Raw genomic sequence first — 20,200 nt, forward strand, 5'->3', positions numbered from 1 at the left:
ATGGAGCTGCTTGTTTTTAATATGTGCTTTTTGGGAAGTCTGTAAGAGAACTGTGATGTCTTTCTTTCCTTTCTCTGAACAGACTGAAAGATCAGGCAGCAGCATTTTATATCTGATCCTTTTGTAGTAAAGACGGTTATCAGTCATATGCAACCGTGATGCTCGTACACCAGTAAAACCATCATGTCTTATATGACACCCCTAAAACGTCTTTCTGAGCCCTTAAACAGATTTGTTGTAGCAGTAGTATCTAGCTAGCTGGAGTGTTTGTGGTTGCATCCAGTTGTATCCGCTGGGTCACTTGAGAGGACTGAGCAAGAGTAAGCCATCAAGGCTTGGAAGTATTTTACTTCTCTGTGTGGAAGAAAGGTTCAGGCTAGCAGAAAATAAGTCAAATTCTTTTTGGGGAATGATACAAATAAATAAAAAAAGATTGCTTGCAGACTTTGTAAACTCAGCTTGCGCATTTCTCAGCGCTGTTGACATTAATTGGGAAAAGTGAATCTGTAGCTTTTATCAACCCAGTGGGTCTTCAGTTTCACCATCATGTTTCCGTAAGAAGGTAAATACTGAAAGCAAGCAATAAATATTTGCTTAAAGTAGCGAACTGGATGTTATTGATAGCAGATGTAGGGGTCGCAGCCTGGACCTGTGGTGACAAAGGTTTCCCCCGCGGTGGATGAGGGGTGTCCCAAAGCTGAGCGAAGCGCGGGAGGCAAGGGGCTTCTTCGGTGCCCGGGAAGCTCCCAGCTTGCTGCCTGCCTGTGGGGTCCCTAGGGGTCCCTGTGCCTGTGTTGAGCCGTACCTCGGCTTAACAGCTGCGGCCCGGGGGCACTAGGGGAAAGCCGGCGAAGGTCGGGGCGGCTTTCCCGGGGATGGACGGGGGTGCAGCGAGGGGCCGGGGCGGGGGCCGGGCGGCGGCGCTCGGGGCCGGCGGTTTCCCGGGCGATGGGTGGGGAGAGGAGGAGGAGGAGGAGGAAGAGGAGGAGGAGGAGGGGTCCCCGCGGCTTTATCTCCCACCCAGCTCCGCCCGCCGCCGGCTGCCTCCCGTCGCCGCTCCGCTCCGCACCGCTCCGCACCGCTCCGCTCCGCACGGCCGGGCGCAGCGGCGGGCAGGGCAGCGCCCATGGGCTGCGGCAACTCCAAGGCCAGCGGCGCGGGCGGGCGAGGTAGGGCGGCGGCGGCGGCGGGGCCGGGCCGGGCCGGGCCGGGCGAGCGGCGGCGAGAGCATCCCCGCGGGCGGCCCCGCCGGGGGGCGGCGGGTCGGGGGGCGGCGGCGGGCACACACCCGCCCCCGGTGGGGCTGCATCCCCCCGCCTTGGGGGATGCCCCTCCGAGGCGCGCTCCTGCGAGAGCATCTTCCTTCCCCGAGGCTGATCCGCTTGCCCGGGGAAGAGAGGGTGCTGAGGCTCGCCGGGGGACACCGGAGGCTTTCTGGTGCCCGGGCTGTCGTTAGGGTCACCGCCTCCGACAGTAGCCGTCCGAGGCACGGCGAGCCCAGGCCAGGAGCTGGACGTAAGGATCCCGCCGGGGGTGTAAGCTCCATCCTCTTTGCTTCCCTATAAGGCCACGAATGCCACTTCTGAAGTGAATTTGTGCCACTTCTTCTCCTCTGCTTGCCAGAGAAGTTGGAGGATATTACAAGATTGAGGTTTCTTGCATATTAATGTGTACCGCTGGCTGGTGTGTCCAGCTGGCTCCCTTATTTGTTCATGGTTGTTTTCAAAAGAGATAAGATCGGGGAAGATGGTGCTGTTGTGCTCTTCCTCCCCGCAGAAAAGGAAATTATATGGAAATTGATAAGTGGACCGTCACCGTATAATTGTAAATATGAGCATTTCTCAGTCATTTTTCATCCTAACTGCACTTGGCAAACGTTGCCACCTGTTTCCGTACCTGTACTAAGCCTTTCAGATACATTTGCTAGCTTCATAACCTCTTGAGAATGCACTGCAAAATAGCGGTTGGACCAGTTGGAATCACGGCGTCTCCATCTCTCACCGCTTTGACTTACTTTACCCAGAGCTTCAGTGGTGCCTCCAGTGGTGCTAGTCCTGATTTGCAGAACTGGGCATATCTTTGAGCGTGAATGATGATGACTTCTCCAAGTTGTATGTCTGTGTGTATGTTTGTGTGGTGTGTTGCTGGTTTTCCCACTAAACCCTGCACTTCACACTCACAGGGGAAGGGGGAGGCTTTTCTGCCATTATTGCTTACTCAATTTCTGTTAAATGATTATAAATTATGTTTTAGGTATGTGTATCTATCAGAGGCCTCTCTCATCCATAAAGAATGCACTGTATGAATTTGCTTGAACTTTCCGCGCTCTCATCAGAGCTGTCCTGTTTGCACACATTCATTCTCTCCCATTAGTTGATTCCTGCATTGCTGTGACTGGAAGTTGTTTCAGTATATGACCAGTGTAGCTTCATACTTCTGGGGTGATGCTTGTTCACATCCCATTTCTGTTTGCTGGGTAAAAGCACGAGAGCACGTATCAGAGAAGTTCAGAGGAACATTTTGAGTTGATTATTAGTCCCTTTGTGGTAGCTTCTCAATTAATGTTGAACTGGCCATCCTGTGGAACTTGTACCAGGACACAAATGGGTAAATGTCAAATAGACTAACTCTGACAGCGGTAGTATTTAGTGAATTATGTTGAACTAAAAGTATGTTTGTTTAAATAAATGTGTCCACTGTTGCATTAAAGGCAGCTGTTTTCAACAGGTTTTGGCTTGTACAGTCATACATTATTTTTACTGAAGGTACGGCCCTTTCAGTAGTTTAACTTACCTGTACTGTTATTCATAATACATTTGAACCTGCATTTTGTGGCAGCCTTTTGCATACTCTTTAGAAACAGTCCACAGATCTCCAATGGCTTAGCGCAGGTAAAAAACAGCAATGCTGTGTAAAACACATAATTAGTGTAATGGAATTATTACTGTTGCCCTGATAGACCTTTCCAAAGCAAATACAGCTCTGAAAGGTCCAGTTCTCTTCTCACTTTCACCACTGTCAGTCAGGAATAACTCTATGCAGTCTGTAGTGTTATAATAACAAACAACTGGTAATAAAAGTAGGAAGTCACATGTCTACTATTTATTTTTTTCTGTTTAGCATTCCTTACAAAGTGTGTCTAATAAAAATAAATTTTTTTTATGTAGGGGAAGGAGAAGAAATACCATTTTTAATCAGAATTCTAGAGCACTTAAGGAAAGTGTAACTCTCAATGTTTTCCTGAAAGATGTGAATACTGTGTAAATACAAATTAATTTTGTGGCTTGCACAGCATGACTACATCTTTCATGCTAAAGTTATGACTATTCTACAGTCAGTAACGTCAAAGCTAGAGGTACATAACATATAATTAACCTTAACACTCTCTGTCATATTATATGACTAAGGATAATATTGTAGCATACTTCACAGAATACATTAGACGTGTTATGCTAGTCCCCATTTTCTTACTCTGGTAAAATTTCTATTGTTGCCTAACTTGAATTTTCCTAAGCAGACGTATATGTAATGATAGTTCAGCTAATGATATTATCTTCTGTTGCACGGCTGGAATGACATCAGAGGAGCTATCAGCCCTATGGTCTGCAAGATCTAAACTAATAGGCATGATCTAGAATAACATTTCTGTCTGTGGTGCAGTACTCCAGAACACCAATAAAACTCACAGAGTTTAAATTTTCCTTCCAGGGCATCAGACACTGGCGAAAGGCTCCTCAGTTGAGAAATGACAGCTTCTGTTATCCGAGTAAACTGATGGATACACATCCTTCTTAAATCACCCAGCTGTTTTATGTATTAACTAGGGATTATATTTATTTTTTAAACTTCCCATTACCCATAGGAAGTTTTATTACCAAATTGCTATTTTCCCCATGTTTTGTTAGCTGGCTTTACGTATCCTTCTTTCATGTTATTCCCTGGCGTTCTAGAAGCTCCAAAATAGTTCTTCTTTTTTGGTCTTTTAAAAATATGCCCTTAAACATTAATTTACTTTTTCTTCTGAGTTAAGGCATTTCCCTTCATTCTAGTGTTGCTTCACTAACAATTTTTAACTGCCTCCTCCTTTCTATATCAATTGTAGTAGCAATGACAGCACCTTAAATTATGGTACTCAGTGGAGGCTGGCAGTCTAGCCTTAATTTAAATATACAGAGAAGCTGTTAGTCTGTGGAGAGCTTCAAATACAGCCAAATTATGATGAAGGAGAACTTTCACACCAAGTTTAAACAGATTTATTAACTTCAGGTTTGGTGGAATGCCCAGGAAACCATGCTGCCGTTCTATTTAAAATCCAAATAATTTTTAAAATTAATGTTTGATCAGGTCAAGTCTATGTACAAAGCTGCCACCTGATGAGTTGAAGAAGTAATCAATTTGAAGTAAATTGACATAATTCTGTCCTTGGTTACACTGACGTATAAATAGAATAAGTTCATTGATGTTAAGATTTGGTTCCATACTGCTGTCTTTTGGAGCAGATCAGAAAGGAGCCTACAATAGAAAACTCATTTGTAATCTTAACTGTTGCATGCATGTATGCATAATTTTCAGGGTTTTTATTTGCTTTCTGTAACAATTTGAAGTATTTGCAATAAAATATTGGACGAAAATGTTCATTAAAAATTAATGGAAAAATGTTTCATAGTCTGCCCTAAATTCAGATACTGGCATTTTTTGTATCCATGTTTTTATTCATCTAAGTGGTTGCCTCTCATCCTTTTTATGTTTTTCTGAAGTATTTGTCTTCCATGTTCACTCACGATGCATTTCTCAGCACAGAGGAATATTGTCTGTGGCTATCAATTTCTTTCAACCATCTTTTGCATTTGTCCTGCAATCACTGAAATTCTGCAGGGTCACCAGTAACAAGCTACTGTTGTTTTGAAAGTGCAAAACCCCCTCTCACTGAACAGAAGATGCTTTGAGATATGTTTTTGTCCTTCTTCATTTGTGTCTGTTTAAATGCTATGGGTCTTTTTGAGGGATCACAGCTCCACTACACTAGACAGAATGTTTTTCTTCTGTAATCACTTGGGCTCAGAGCGATGTATGTCTGAATGTGCCTCATTTATTCTGCAGGCTATACTCCTTCTACTCCTCCTGCAGCTCTAAAACGCCAAAATGCACCCATGGTCCTACTACGTAGATGGAGTAAGCAGAGAGGTCATTCAGGACAACTCAGTACAGCCTATTTTTTGTGGATGCAGCCTCCAGTCTGTTGGTGAGGTTAGGCAGGTTTTGGAAAACCAAACCAACATGACCCTATTTAGACTAGATTTGTAGGGTCAAGTGCTGCCTATTTTAGGCCAAGCTGATAGAGTGGGAAAAATGGACAAGCTTTCAAATATGTGAGCCTTTTTTTCAAGTTTTATTTCTAAAACATCACGGCTATGAGAGCACTATGCCTTGCTGCTGTGGCACAGCTATGCCCTGTTTGTGAATTGGTAGTAAACAAGATTCTTTGGCTGAACTTCTGGCAGGAGGAACTTGAGTAGCTATAAAATAATGTGTTGCTCACTAAACATGGAAGAGTTAGAGAAATATGTCAGTGAAGTAACAGGGGTGAGAGTGAATGGATTGGACTTTAAAAACAAACACGTCTGTACAAACTGAGATGTTACTGAGTTCCTTGTGAAATAAAATCTATGTACAAGGAGTGTTCAGGTTTCCTAATGAAGAAAACCTCATGAGTTTTTACATAGTTACGGGACACCTAACTGAAGTGATGTTCATTTGCAAGCTCAGAACTCTTCCAGGAAGAAAACTGCTTTGTGAACTGGAAATACTTTCGGATCTATATTCAGATGCTTTAGTGGTACTCAAGTGAATTTGGACCAAACTCCTTTCACTTTTGCTAGTGAAAATGAGAAATAACACCACTGAAATCAATGGAATCCCATCAATGGAAGTGAGGATAACCTGGTTCTTTGTACTTATAAAAACAATAGAAAACAAACTGTTTATTGTATGTATTTATTTATTACAAATAGTAAATATAACTTAAAAAGTGAATTTGTTTTTATCATACTTAGTTCTCAATGTTTTTGTGTGAGTTGCACTTCGAAATGCTGCAGTGATTTTTCAGCAGTGGTACCCTCTCTAATATTCAAAGGAAACGAGTGCTGCCACGTGTGAATGCTAGTGGCCCATCTCCAGTCCCAAACACAGGTTCATAGCTGTATAGCTCTACATGAATCCCAAATTGATGGGTCTGAGAGACAGCTCCTGTCCCCAGAGTGTGAATGTATGTGTACCATAATGCATTGAAGACAGGTATGGCATTGAACATGGGCATGGCATTGAAGTGTGCCTGGTGATTGACTGGAACTTGAGTATGTCCACTGGGAAATGTAGTGGTACTGCAGGCACACCGTTCTTCTCACTCGGCTAAGGTTTCAGTTTGTGTATTAAACAATTCTTACTTTTGCTATACTTTCTGCAAGGAAGGCATTAGTTTTTCAAATGAGGATTCAAAGCGCTGAGACCTCAGCTCAGACTCAGAAGAGGCTTGGCAAAGGCCTCACAAAGGACCATGAACCTTTTTGGAGGAGAAATTGAGTTTGTTTGCAGTGAGCTTAGGTTGAGAAAATGAGAAAGTTGTGGTGCTGGTGCAGAACAGGCACAGCACAGGAGTGGTTTCTTCTGGAAAAAAAAATAAATCGTGCTAGCTATAGCGATGGAGCTAGGCTTTTCAAAACATACATTGTCTGAGGTGTTGCTGATGCCTAGGCTCTGTCTAGATGTGCAGAGTGGTGCCCTAAAGGCACATAGCTGAGCTGACTCTGGATGAACTAGCCTTGGTAGCAGAAAACGTCTCCCTGCGTCGGCTGAGATCGAGCTTGCATGCAGCGCTGCGATGCCAGCCTTCCACCTGGACACAATTAATTTGGAGAGTTTATATGTAGTACTATGTAGACGTGCCTATAGAGCCAAAAGTCTCAGCTGCCTGGTAGAATAAATTATTAAAGCAAGGAGCTGAGCTTATTGTGCATAGAGCTACTCCCTCCAGCTTAATTAAGAGTTTCTGCTGATACATATAGCTGTACTGAGACTTTGCTGACTCTGGAAGCAATACTAACACAAGAAATGTGTACAATGAAGTCTAGTCAATGTTGTTGCTGGGAAAAGGAAGGATAGTGAAGTCATAGAAATTGGAAGTGATTCTATGTTCAAGAGTTAGCCATAAAGGAAAATGTTTCCTGCCATCCAAACCATCCATTCAGGTAGACAGTGCTGGAAGGCCTTGCAGGACTGTTTCTTCTTCTCTGCATTTAAAATAAGGATGCAGAAGGCATATTCTTACACATCAGAGTGAGACGAAAGATATTTGCTATTTATGGATATTTTTCAGCAGCAAAAATAAAGTTTTTCAAGAAATGAAGTGCTATGGCTGAAAAAAACCCAACCTACCTCCAAACCCATAAAATCTTTAGAGTTGACAACTGTAGTTTCTTCAGAGCGAGCTCAGATAACCTCTTCCAGCTAAGTACTGAGAGGAAGAGGAAAAGAAGTGAAAGGTTTTCTAATGTCTACCCTAGCTTGTGTAATTAACAGAAGGGATAATTTGCTGGTTACTCAGCTGAATGATATACCAGCAATAGCAACATGGCATTAATAACTTGGGAGGAACAGGAAAGAGTTTGTACTTGAGTCAATGTTCGTCTCCCAGCAAGAAGCATCTGAATCACCAAAAAAAAAAATCAATCACTGAGATCAGGCAGCCAGGTGGTAGCTTTTGTCTTTTTGCTTTTTTGTTAAATAGCAAGATGAATTAAGGGGTGGTTGATCTCTTTAGATGTCTGGGGCTTTGGGTGGATTGTGGCCCAATATTTATATTGGTTCTGTCTAGTTGTTTTATAAAACCTTATTTATCTGGCAGGAAGAATGGAGCAGCATTTTACACATGTGGTGCCAAGTCTACAACTGAATCAAATGGTGTGTGCACAAAATAAACAGGCATTCAGGAGTAATGGCTTGGTTAGTTGCGGTGACTTTGTAGCAGACAAAGCCACCAGAAGACTGAGCAAAGTGAAGCATATAAAATTCAGAAAGATCAATTTTATCTTATGTTGCTCTCATCCTGAGTGACTGTAGCTGGGTGCTGGTCCCCAGCAGCATCATTTTCACCCACTGAGAATCTGGCCCAGATCTAAGCGTGATAGACTTAAGGGATAATATAGATAATCATTAGGGATAAACTAGACAATCATGAGAAATCTGTTCTCTGACAATAGAAAATTTCTGTTGCTATTTCTGCATCATTTAGGGCAGAAAGACAGAAAAATGCTTACTGTACTATCGGTTGGTTTAGAGGATTATGCCATTATCTTGTAAACATGCACTTTTTTTTTCATTCTAGGTGCCACAGGGACTACTAAAGATGTGTAAGTACTTACTCTACTCTTTCAAATATTTAACCCTGGACTTGTCCTACTAGCCTTGTACTAGATTTAGTCATACATGATTCATCTGGTTCCTAACATATAATCAACACCACCAGATGTTTATTGTCTTTAGTGACAGCTTCCATCTCCACAAAACAACTTCATGTCTTGTTTACATTTCTACAGATTCCTTCCCTTGTTATTTCTCTAACAGAAATGTCTTTTCTCTGCTTCTGTTGAGAGAGTTGTCTCCCAGAGGTGGTCACGTTGCTTCAGACTACTCTTCCTTGTCACGTACCAGTACACCTTTTTCCGAAGACCATGTCATTGTATGAAGCAATCACAAATTTCCACCAAGCCCTGTGTGAGATTTAAAGAGCCACTGAGGCAAATTTCCCCTCTTTGCAGGAGACCCAGTAACCCATCCAGACTTCCTTTTCAAAGTACCCACCTTCTCTAGATGTTCTCCGCATTGAAGATAGTATCTGTTGGCTCCTCTTTCTCTCCCTTATCTTTGATGCTGAGTAGCAGAGGGCAGCCCTACCCATCCTGTTTTTCTCTAAATGTGGAAGGTCTGAACCTCTATTGTCCTGTCCTGTTGTCTCCTGCCAACTTCTGGTTTTCAGAAAAGCAGCAGCAAAAGATCAGCCTTTCTCAGCCCATTTTTCATTTGCTGATGTAGAAATGTGCAGGAACAGCTTTATTCAGCCATAAATTTATTTTCCTATCAAAGGAAACATTAGAGACGTCCTCCCGAGGTCTTGCCTTCTTCTATTTCATATAATTGGAATTTGCCACTAGAGTTTGAGACTGAGGGACCTGGGAAAGATTTTCATGTTATGCAATAGGAACATTCTTCAGTTTTATTTACTTCATTTAGAATAACTACTCTAATTAGACAGAGGAATCCTGGTGTAGAAATGAGGAGTGTCAACTCAGATAAACAAGAGGAGAGAAGAGCTTAACAACAGGCTTGTCCTTGCTATTACAGAGCACGGCTGAGAGCTAACGACAGGTCTCACTTGGCAGATGAACACTGGTGTCACAGATATTCTTGAGATCTATGTTACCCCTGCAGTCTCTTTTCTAGGTTTGCAGTGTCAGACAATAAATGAATTACAGAAGACAAGCTTATGAGGTACCTCTTCTTGACACAGCCTGCAGCATCCATGCCCTCAGCACTTCTATATATACAAACTCACTGTTTTTAATTTATATTAGGGCCTTTTTTTGTTGTTCAATTTAGATAATTTGAGTGACTGACTTAAAACTGCATCTCTCTCTTTGCTCTTCGATAGTTTTAAATTTCAAAATTGCAAGCACTATTAAATTATGAATTTAGTAGGCATGTTTCTGTGCTTAAAGGTAGAGTATATGTAAAACTGTGTTTATGTGTGTGTAAGCATTTGTAGGACCAGGCTTTAGGAGTTAAACTGGGAACATCCTACTTGTTAGTGTTGGATCATCTGTCATGTTTCAAAAAAGTATCAGAATAACTTAGAAAAAACTTAACTACTAGTGCAGACTTCAACAAAGGGAAAGGGTCAACCCTGGAACCATTACTCATTCAGATAAGTACAGTAGAGCCAGCCGAACAACCTGTGTGAGTAATAGTGTGGTTGAGCCTTCTTGTCAGCCAGCAGAAACACAGATCTGTTAATGAGGAACGGCAGTGGTGACCCGAAAAGTCCTAAATCAATCGTCCTCACATTCAACAGCAGATTTTTACAAAGGGAGTAAAATACCAGAAAAACTATTTTAGTTTCACGGAAATGAACAGATTTATGTTAACTAACATTATAGATTCACACAAGCTTTTATTTTACACCTTTTCACTTTTATCAGCTAAAGATTAAAAAAAAAATTCTCTTTAAAAAACACGCAGGTTTTTTGCCATTAAATTTCAGTTGTATCGACTCTGGTCCAGAAAAGTATTTAGCGTGTCCTTACTTACATTATACTTTTTGATACAGAATACGGTTATTCTAACTAACTCAAGAGATTTCTTATTTCTTGACTGCAACTCATTGCCAAGACACCAGCATGTCCTGGAGTGAGCAGCCGGGTGGAAGGAGAGGGGGCTGGATCCTGCTCTGAGCCCTCCTGGGTGGCTGCAAGGAAGCTGCTTTGCCCTCTGGGCCTTGAGTTTCTCCACCAGTAAGATAGGGATGATGATATGATGATCGTCCTACGCAAAGTGCTGTGAGACTGAGGGCCACGCGGCGACAAGAAGGACGTATAGTCTGGAAACGTAATCTCTCCCTGTGTATTCCAACCCTCAAATCAACGGTGAATCTGTTGGCCAGCTTTAGCCAACACTCCTGCCCCACTAATAAAGAGAAGTACGTCACTGCTAACTGGACAAGCTTAGATATAGGAGGGGTAAAGTATATGCTAGAAAATAATGCGATGCCTGTGATATTCAGAATGTGGCTAAGTGCAGAGGAAGATTAGTAGCAGTAGGAAGGAAAGGACACAGCAGTTCAAGCCTGTTTCAAAATATTGGGAAGAAATCCATCAAATACAAATGACAGGCCCTTGTTCTCAAGAAACGCTGAGAAACTGAGGAGAAGTAATCTGTCACTTGCACAAAGTTTAGTGAATCATTTCTGGTGGGACTACTGAGCATGGCTAGAAAGAGTCTGTATAATGCTCGGCACGAACAGCGTCATAAAAGCTGAGGTAAGAAAAATGTGGATGGAATGAATTACTGCGAATGCCTGTCATTTGATATTTAAAATATTATGTGAAAAGTGCCAGCTTCTTTTACCGTCAAAGGGACATAGGACTGATGGATGTAAAAACTGACAGTTGAACCAAGTATATTTTTCAGACTTAGGAGGGTGATAGGAAGCCTCTTGGAATAGACAAATCCTTACCAAAAGAAACATTTATTTCAGCTGAAAATAGAATGCCGTTATCCACATGCTGTTAAATCTGTCTACCGGCTACAGGACTCCACCTATGCTACCTGCTGAAAAAGGTGCTCTCAGTTCCTCTGCAGTAGATGTCAACAACATCTGAGGGAAGATGCAGCGACACAGCAGCAGATCAGTACAAAGCACATTGGACTGCTATGTTCCTTTTGCCGTCTATTCCTGGTGCAGAAAAGCTTATCTTACCTTGCTCTTCCTGGAGGACTCTGTAAATGCAGATATTTAAAGATATTTTTTATGCTAGGTTTTTCCTTCATCCCTGACATAAGAAGAAGCTAAAGACGCATTGGAGGTAGAGAGGGAGAGAGAAAGGATGTGCTGGACTCCCGTATCGCCATGTCCTCTCTTTGAGTCTGGGAAATATGGCAATGGGAGCACTGCCGAAAGCAAAGGAGCTCCTTTACATTCTCATTTCCACACGGTCCAGTGTGGCCATTGCAGCCCTGATCCCCAGAGCCACCCATGGTCACCCAGCCTAGGCACAGAAGCAGCACCTGCCGCAATGGCTTAGCTGGCACCTGCACATTTGAACATGTGAAATTAGTGGACGCCTTTCAAAATGGGGCCTTAAGCTACAGTGTGTGAAGGCAAGAGGTATGTGAATGTGCGTAATGCATAAACTGGAGCAGCAGTCCTTCCCGTGCTGCTTAGAAAGGAGTCCCCAGAAGGGGGTGGAAAATGGCTTCTTCCTTAAGTGCCATCACCAGAATTTTTCTTTCTTTTCCCTCTCACACTTCCACGTTCCTCCTGTCTCTGCTCACCTCCTCTTTCCCAGCAGGACTACAACAGATTGCACCTGGTCATCACCCAGCCCAAGAGCCGTATCCTGTACAATCCCAGATTATATTTGCTGTTGTGGGTTTAAGGGAAAAGGTATTGCAAAATTAGACTTTGATCTGTAGCTATTAAGAGGAAAGGAAGAAAGCAAAATGTTTAAAAAAACCTAGTCTGCTTAATCATAGACCGGGATAATTTGTTTTAGTGAGAGAATGACAGTAATGGTCCAGTGATGCCCCATTGCAAAACATTTCTAGAACAGAAGAAAATATAGCCCTGTTGCACAGTAGAGGCTTTTTTTTTTTTTTTAAACATTGACTGTAATTTCCTGTTGGACAATATTGATTATTATTCTTACAACTCCATTTTAGAGGCTTTGAGCTGCACATGAAGTTGCCAGTGCTTTTAAAGGATTATTTTCTTTGGATAATGCTTAATCTGGATTATAGAAAATGTTTCCAATTGTATGAGAAAATCAATCCTGTGACACATTCGGTTGGTTCAACGGAAATGATTGTTTGTGATCTTTTGGCACCCAGAGTCCCTTTCTTAAAGTGTTTTCATTTTTTTTGCTAAAAATACAGGGCTCATTACTACCCACTGGCTTTCCGCTTTCTTCAGCTGGAATTGGCCCACACTAGGACAGAGCAGCTTCACAGTCCTCAAGGAAAGTTATCTCTGCATTTTTCTGGCCGCATGTGTGAGGACTGCAAGGTGGCTTAGGCTACATGGGGTCAGAGGAGATGGGAGATGCCTTCTGAAATGGCACTAGCTCCTCCAGGGAGGAGTGGCAGGAGTGCCAGAGAATGAGGAGTTTATTGCTCCATCTCTGTTGAGTGGTAAGATGTAGGCAAAGACAGCAGACGAGGAGGCTCCCCCCACTCAGTCCTATGCCTCGTGTAAATATCATTTAGCAAAACTCCAGCATACTTAAATTTACCCCAGACCTCTACTATTAAAAGGACTCGTGTACCCTTATTCACTACAGTGATGCAGAAAGGATAGTTTGTCATGTTCTGCCACTTAGAGAGCAGATAAGTGTAAGATAATTTCCAACTTGTAACAGTATTTTTAAGGCATTTGCTACCCTCCCAGGAGAGTGGTGACTGAGGTTTAAGTGGGATTTTCTTGCATTTAAAGCTGCATCTTGCTATGAGCTCTCTGCACTTTGGGCCAAAATGCCATTTACTTTGGGGGTCAGTAATGGCATACAGCCCTGATGATTAAACAGTAGGTACATCTACCTCTCAGAATAAATAAATTACAATAAGAAATGTCATATATTATTGTTAAATATCATAGTTCAGAAATGCCTTTCAAGGCTACAGAATGAATTTATCCCTAATACTGGGTAAAGGCCAGTTCTCAGTTTTATTGCCTGGGGAGCAGATCAGAAATTCATGGATCAGCTCATGATGGGGAGTATCTTTGCATTGCTCCTGTAGTCCAGGCAATTGGTCCTTCAATGGGAATATTCAGGTCAGGATATCTGGGTGAACAGCCTGTGCATGAGCATTTCCACAGCAGAGCCCTCCTTGGGTCGTGGTGCCCCCTTCGCTGTTGGCAGCCTTCCCCGGGCACCGCTGTGGCCGTATCTCATGGCTCCCTGAGCAGCTACGGCACGGGACTCATTCTCAGGCAGGTGTCACAGTTGCCCCCAGCTGTAGGAAAGGGGTGAAGGATGTCTGTGGATTTAACAGCACTCAAGTTACCTTGCCTCTGTTCTTATTGCTAGGTTGGTAGGTTGCAGACTAAGCTAAAATGCAGCTGCTGCCCCGATCCATACCCGGCCATGCAAGCAGAGCTCAAAGTCCAAATATTTAATCAAAGGTGTGTGAGTGGTTTGCATGAAGACTGACGCTGGGGTGCAGAGACTGCAGTGCAGGCTCTGTACCCTCAGGGAGTAAGAATAAAATGTTTATTTTTTCTGTACTACATTTGCCTTCACATTGATGCCGATTACTTTACCCCCTGCCCCGATTCAGCTACACTGGGCAGTATTTCAGTGGGGGGAGTCAAACTGCAGTGACTCCCTATTGACCTACAGATTGACCTGTGATTTTACCTTAAAGGTAAAAGGGAAGTAATTGCCCATTTATAAAGGATTAGTAACAGTTATTTGGTTGGCAAACAACTCTGACTTCAGGAATTGCAGTACCTCATTTTATGGAGAGGCTCTGTAACATCTTTCGGCACAGCTGCTGTGAAAGTTTATCTTTCTTTGTCCTTGTTCCCATGCCAGCATGGACTCTCAGTCCCTTCTGGTCCTCTTTTGGTGGAACAGCAGCCCAGACTCATTCCTGTTATGTGCAGAGTCTTCATGTTCCTGTTATGTATGGAGCAGTGTGGGGACTCACTCAGGAAAAGTGTTAATTTACCGGTTTCAGCTCCCAAACCTACTTTCAGGCATCATTGGCAGGGGTCATGAAGACTAAGTTGCATCTATTCTCAATCCTTTTCTTTCTTCTGTACATTAGATTGGAAAATTGTCACTCTTTTTGTGCTTGTGTGAATACTTTATTGAATTGTGGATGACCTGAATTAAACTGCCATCAGTATTAATCCCTTTCTTCCATTGCTCCTGAATCTACCCAGATGGTGATGGCGTATCTGAAAGAAACAATCTGCTAACGTGCTTTATATCTTTTGATGTTACAGAGCAGAAGAATCCGTATCAGATGATGACAAAAGGAGGTAGGTGGTCTACCAGGACTGGCTTTCTTTGCAATAGGCTGCAGAGAGCTCTGCCGCCAGATGTACCTCCTTCCTTTCCTTCCTCCTAATTCCCACCAACACCACCAAAGCAGAGAAAAAGAAAAAAAAGAAAAGAGAGGAGGAAGTCTCACACAGAGCCCAGTATTGATGAGTGCCCCTACCCCATTAGTGAGTTGAAGAGGGGGGAACTTTGTGGCAAGAGCAGCACATTATATTACAGCTGTAGGTGATCTCCTTGATAAGGGCCAGTGACCTCTGCCTTCAGCCCAGCCCCACCACAGAAGATGGCATTAGCACCTGTGGGAGCTCTCTGCTGGGCTGGAAATCAAAGGAAATGTGACTCTATCATCAAACAAATCAGAAATCAACGCAGAGCCCTGGGGGCTGGAGGAGGCATGATTCATTTGGCACCTAACAGGGCAGAGCAGCGTAATGGGAGTCTTGGCAGGTAGCTCCAGGCAGAGCAGAGGCCCTTAAGGACCCAGTTTTTCACCTCCTTGCATCAGTCCCTGCTTTTCATACAGGCCTCGGAGCCAGAAAATATGCTCTGCAAGGCCATGAAGGGGAGAGGGTTGGGCTGTGAAAGTACTTAACACCCTCGTGCTCCTTTCTACTCACAGTTTTCTCCAAGCATGGCCCTAAGCAGGGGGATGCAGGTCCTATTTATTAACGAGGAGAGGTCAAAGTGCTGTTTAATTGGTGTGTGTTGTTTGAAGGGAGGTGCTTCAGCGGTCCCAGTGTTGAACATTACTATCAGATTGGCTCTGTCCTCAGTTGTATATATTCGGTGTCTCAAAGAAGCTGGGCCAGTGGGGTTTATTGTCACAACACAGTTGGGATTTAATGAAAAATATTAGGAACTTGAGTGAAAAATAGCTCCTTTCACAGGCTTGGGTCCCACTTAAGAGTAACAGCTAACCTCAAGTGGTTTTTGCATGGCACTGTATTAGCAAGCACATGGCACTTAATATGCACTTTTACCATAGCCATGGGAAAGTAGGGCTCCTCTGAGGATGCTTGTGCAGAGCTGTCCTCCTCTCTGACCATCCATGGTCTTTGTAATGCTGCTGCCTGATGTCAACATTATAGGGAGAAGTGTTACAATTAAGCTCTGATGTCTCTTTAATTGTTTCTTTAAATCAGGAACTATGGTGGCGTGTATGTTGGCCTGCCCTCGGACGCGGCTGCCATGGTTTCCAGTCAGACGAAAGCTGCACCGAAAGGTATTGGAAGGTTGTGTATTGCATTTCTCCTGCTCTCTCAGTTTAATTTTACTTAGCAGGATGTATTTCCTTTAAAAATCGATTATTATTTCAGACAGACTGGCTAGCCTTGGAGCCTCTTAAGGCAGTGGGGCTATTTATAATCATTGAAGTGATTGTTCCCGTTTATTTAAATTTTAACACACTTACTTTTGCAGAAGGATCCTAGAGCAGATGCTGACAATGTGGTACATTGTCTTCTGAACAGCTTCTCCACGCTCTGAGTGCTCTGCGAATTCAAAGAAAACAAAACCCTGTTAGGAGTAAGAGGCTGTGATAGATGCAGAGCCTCAGCACTATTTTTAGTTTTGAAGGTGTTTACTTGCACTGTGGTGAATTCCAGTAATAACAGTTAGTAAGTGCTTGCTTTCAGGTTTATTTCTGTTCTTAATATGAAACCCAGTGCAAACTGTTTCTTTTCCATGTGATGTTTTCGAACGGTGGGAAAAAGCATTAGGTTTATAGGTACTTAATAAACAAGTCATAAACATATATTTATGAAATCATGTAATAATTGTTTAGATTTAATACAACAAAATGCTGCTGTCACGTACGTACACCACAGAGTTTAGTCACTGACTGGTGCTTCCAAAATTTGCTGCAGAACAAAAAAATGAAGAAAAATAACACTATTAACCATAATAATAGTGGCTGGTTTTGGAACAGTAGTACCTTTGTGGCATGTGTTTTTTTTTTTAAATGGTGCTCTAAATTAGTGATATGTTGCAATGTTTTAACCATCTTTACCTTTTTTTCCTAATTAAGATTAGAAGGAAATAAACACATCAAGATCCAAACAGCTGGAGGTACAGTATGTCTTAATTAATGTTATGTGCTTGGCATGTATTCGTTGAACAGAAACAAGGTGGCAGTGCTCCCCGTGCTGCTGTCGGGTAGTCTGGGAATCACCCAGTTACTTCTCCAGCTGCAGCATAACTCTTCTAAAGGCTGGACCAGGGGCCAGTTATCAGCGGTGCAGATGTAAATTTAAAAGAGGGTAAAGTAACTTTCTTGGTGAGAAGTGAGAAGCAAGGAAACTCCGTATTACTCCATTTGGGAATGAATAAAAAGCAAATACCCTTGTATCTACCTTCAACCACACCACAGCTAATCTTGCAGCAGTACTAAGACCTCCCATGAGAGGTGAAGTGCATCAACAGTGTGTAAACCAGCATCTGTAGAGACAAAGCTTTTCCCAGGAACAAGTAGTTTGCAGTTAGACAACATATTCTCTGTTTTGGGGAGGACCTTGAGGACCAAAGTGAGGCACCCACTAAGTAAATTACTGGAGCTTTCCTCTTGTTATGGGAGAATCTGTGGGGCTTCGTTCTCCACCGGCCAGAATAGGACAGTGAAAATTTATAGGCTCTGTTCCTGACTTGAGTTTCAACTAACTAACTAACTAAAGAAGTCCTTTACAAGTTCGTGTCTGAAGAAAAGTAAAACAAGCTAAGTTTCCATTCAGAATTTGAACTGAATAAATGTTGACAGATTTCAAAAGAGAACAGTTTTGGTATCTAGCCAGTGGGGGGGTCGGAGCTGCCAATGTTTTCCGTAGGAAGTAGAACCCTTCCCTAATTTAGGTGAAGAGCCAGAAACAGTTCTGGCTGGTCCCAGTGCTGGATGCAGGTCCAGTAGAGCAGAACACACATACACTGATTATATACAGGGAGACCTGCAGTTGGTCATCACATCTGATTTCAGTAACCTGGCTGAGATGTCTAAGCTAGGAACACCGTCACCCTTGACCTGGGCAAGACTGAATCACCTTCTTAAATTGCAGCTTTCCATCTGTGGTTGATGACCAGAGCCTGGGTTAATTAGGTCCTTGTCTAGGTGCTTTAGTTAAATGCTTGAGGTTGAGTAGAATCAATCACTTGACATTTTTGATGTTCAAAATAGTTGAAAGTGCACTTTGCATTCATTGGTGCAAGATAAGGGCTTGGCTGCTGGCTCAGGCTAAAGAACACTTAGACAGATGAGCACCTTTAAATCTGCAAAAGGTCCTCTGAGCTCCACAAGTTTATGGGTGTGTGTCTGGAGGGCATGACCACAAATCTCTCAGCTTCTAACCATGACCTAGTTTGCTGGTTTACGTATAGAGTGTTACTGTATTGCTTTACCAATATTGCTTTACCAGTCCAGCTAAGTCTGGTTTTCCCTTTCTTTTTTTGAACAGTCTTCTACTAAGACCACTTGCCAGTGCTTTAGAGAGAGTTGTCTTTCTGCTGAAGATTTTTATATTTACGTAGCCTTCTGGAGAGCAAGAGAGATCAGAGCACCAAAAAATCTAAACTGTTGCCAGTTCCAACTACGGGTAAAGCTTAAAGTACGGCGTTGAGTCAGTTTCCTATGATGGTTGCATTATGGAAACCTCCTGCAGTTCTTCAGTGAAAAGTGAAATTAATGAACTCATGGTGGATGTTTCTGCACAAGAGCTAACTTTGATGATCTGCAACTTATTTCTCTGTGGCCATATTGCAGATTTCATCAGCTATCAGCTACGCTTCGTATATTTTCTCCAACAATTTTTGATAGATTTTATATAGAAAACCATTACTACTGTCCAATGAATAGTTCTTATGGTAGGTTCCTATAAATTATTAATTTACTTAAGAGTAATATATTTGACAGGTTTGCATCTTTTTGGTAATATTGCAAATTTTAATATTTTTGCTGTGAAAACTTAAGAATAGGATGAAATAAGCATAAGACCATCGGGTTCTTTATAATTACTATCGTCACTTTTATACAGTGAGACAAATGTTAGTGGTTAATTTTCACCTTTTAAGAAGATATTGCTCAAGGAAATTTATTTAAATAAGAACAGTGTACTTCATCGTAATATTTATATGTCTGGTTTTATTTTCTTCAGCTTTATCTCTTTTATAAAGCATTACATGGAAAAAAATACTAATGAACCAAACTATTATGTTATGTCTTCCGTTCTGTGTAATATTATCATAACATTTCCTCGCATAAGGATGAAGTGATAGTATTTTCAGAGATAGCAGGACCAAACTCCAGTGCTGCATCCTCCTGAACTGTAGAGGATTTTTGATCACTGTTAAGAGTTTTGTATCCCTGACTCATCTCTAAGCATCTCCAGTATGGCAAATTGTAACAGAATGAGTGTTATTATTACTTTAGCAAATTTTTGCATTAAGTAATGGATGGGAGGTTTTAAAATTCATTAAGTTTATAGCAACTTTAGGTTTCCCATAGAACATAAACCAGATTGTACATTTCCATAGGGCTGAACAAGTATTTAAATTAAAGCCTTTTGCATAATTCTTTAGTCAAACTTTTTGTAATAGGACACGATATGCCATACAATTCAAACAAACAAATAAACAAAAAAAAACCCAACCCACACCACATTAATATATTACTGTACATTAATGATCACTTTTAAAATTAAAAGAAAAAAAGCAAAACAGAAAATTTGGACATGAAGTGAAACACTGTGAACCATGAAATTACTGCCCATTTCATCGATATCTATTTAAGACCAATGAACAACCATTGACTATGAGTTCCAGAAACCTGCAGCTCTGGCTTTAAAATAAGTGGTAGTTTGTTTGGTGGGAGGCTTGTAAAAAGAAGTATTTAAAACTATTCCTTGCTTGTCCTTGTTTAAGTATTTGTGACATTATTTACTGCTATTCTCTAGAAATTGGCTACTTCGGTTATCAACAATTTAGGCTTCCAGCTCCTGAAGACAAATATACATCTCATGCTTGACCTCTTCAACCTCGAACCAAGATGAAATAAGCTTGAAGATTAAGAGGTTGTGTTAAAATATCTGAGTATGAATGAATGTCTGTAGATTACATCTGCAGAGTCTTGTTCTTGTATACCAAGCTGATGAGAACTCAAATGGCAGTGAGTAATAAACATGCAGGTTTGCTTTCCGCCTGCTTCTCGTAGCATAAGGGTGTAGTTTCCACATCACATGTTCCACAGATGGTCTAAATGGTTTGCACAGCACAAGTTTATCTAGTACAAAGCAATTAGGCCCGTGCCTGACCTGATCACGACTGCCCTTCCCAAAGCAGAAAAAACACGAGTCATCTTAGGATACATCGTAGTTCAGCTAGTGCTT

The 20,200-nt window shown here is 42.0% G+C and overlaps 1 protein-coding gene across 2 annotated transcripts; it reads left to right on the forward strand.

Moving 5' to 3' along the window:
• Window positions 1-1,126: 1,126 nt before the first annotated feature.
• Window positions 1,127-18,436, forward strand: LOC309589927 (overexpressed in colon carcinoma 1 protein homolog; the record flags this gene model as incomplete). 2 transcript variants are annotated; one of them, XM_082310646.1, is made up of 6 exons in its annotated part: window positions 1,127-1,169; window positions 8,381-8,405; window positions 14,777-14,812; window positions 15,977-16,056; window positions 16,861-16,901; window positions 18,275-18,436. In XM_082310646.1, 5 exons carry the CDS (start codon window positions 1,127-1,129, stop codon window positions 16,863-16,865), a joined length of 189 nt encoding a protein of 62 aa, XP_082166772.1. The 2 variants fall into 2 exon arrangements, with proteins under 2 accessions (XP_082166772.1, XP_082166773.1); XM_082310647.1 differs by lacking the exon at window positions 18,275-18,436 and having other exon boundaries at window positions 15,977-16,071; window positions 16,866-16,867.
• Between the last annotated feature and the right edge of the window lie 1,764 nt (window positions 18,437-20,200).

The sequence above is a fragment of the Platalea leucorodia genome (genome assembly GCF_965183815.1).
Source record: "Platalea leucorodia genome assembly, chromosome: 4".
Lineage (NCBI taxonomy): Eukaryota > Metazoa > Chordata > Aves > Pelecaniformes > Threskiornithidae > Platalea > Platalea leucorodia.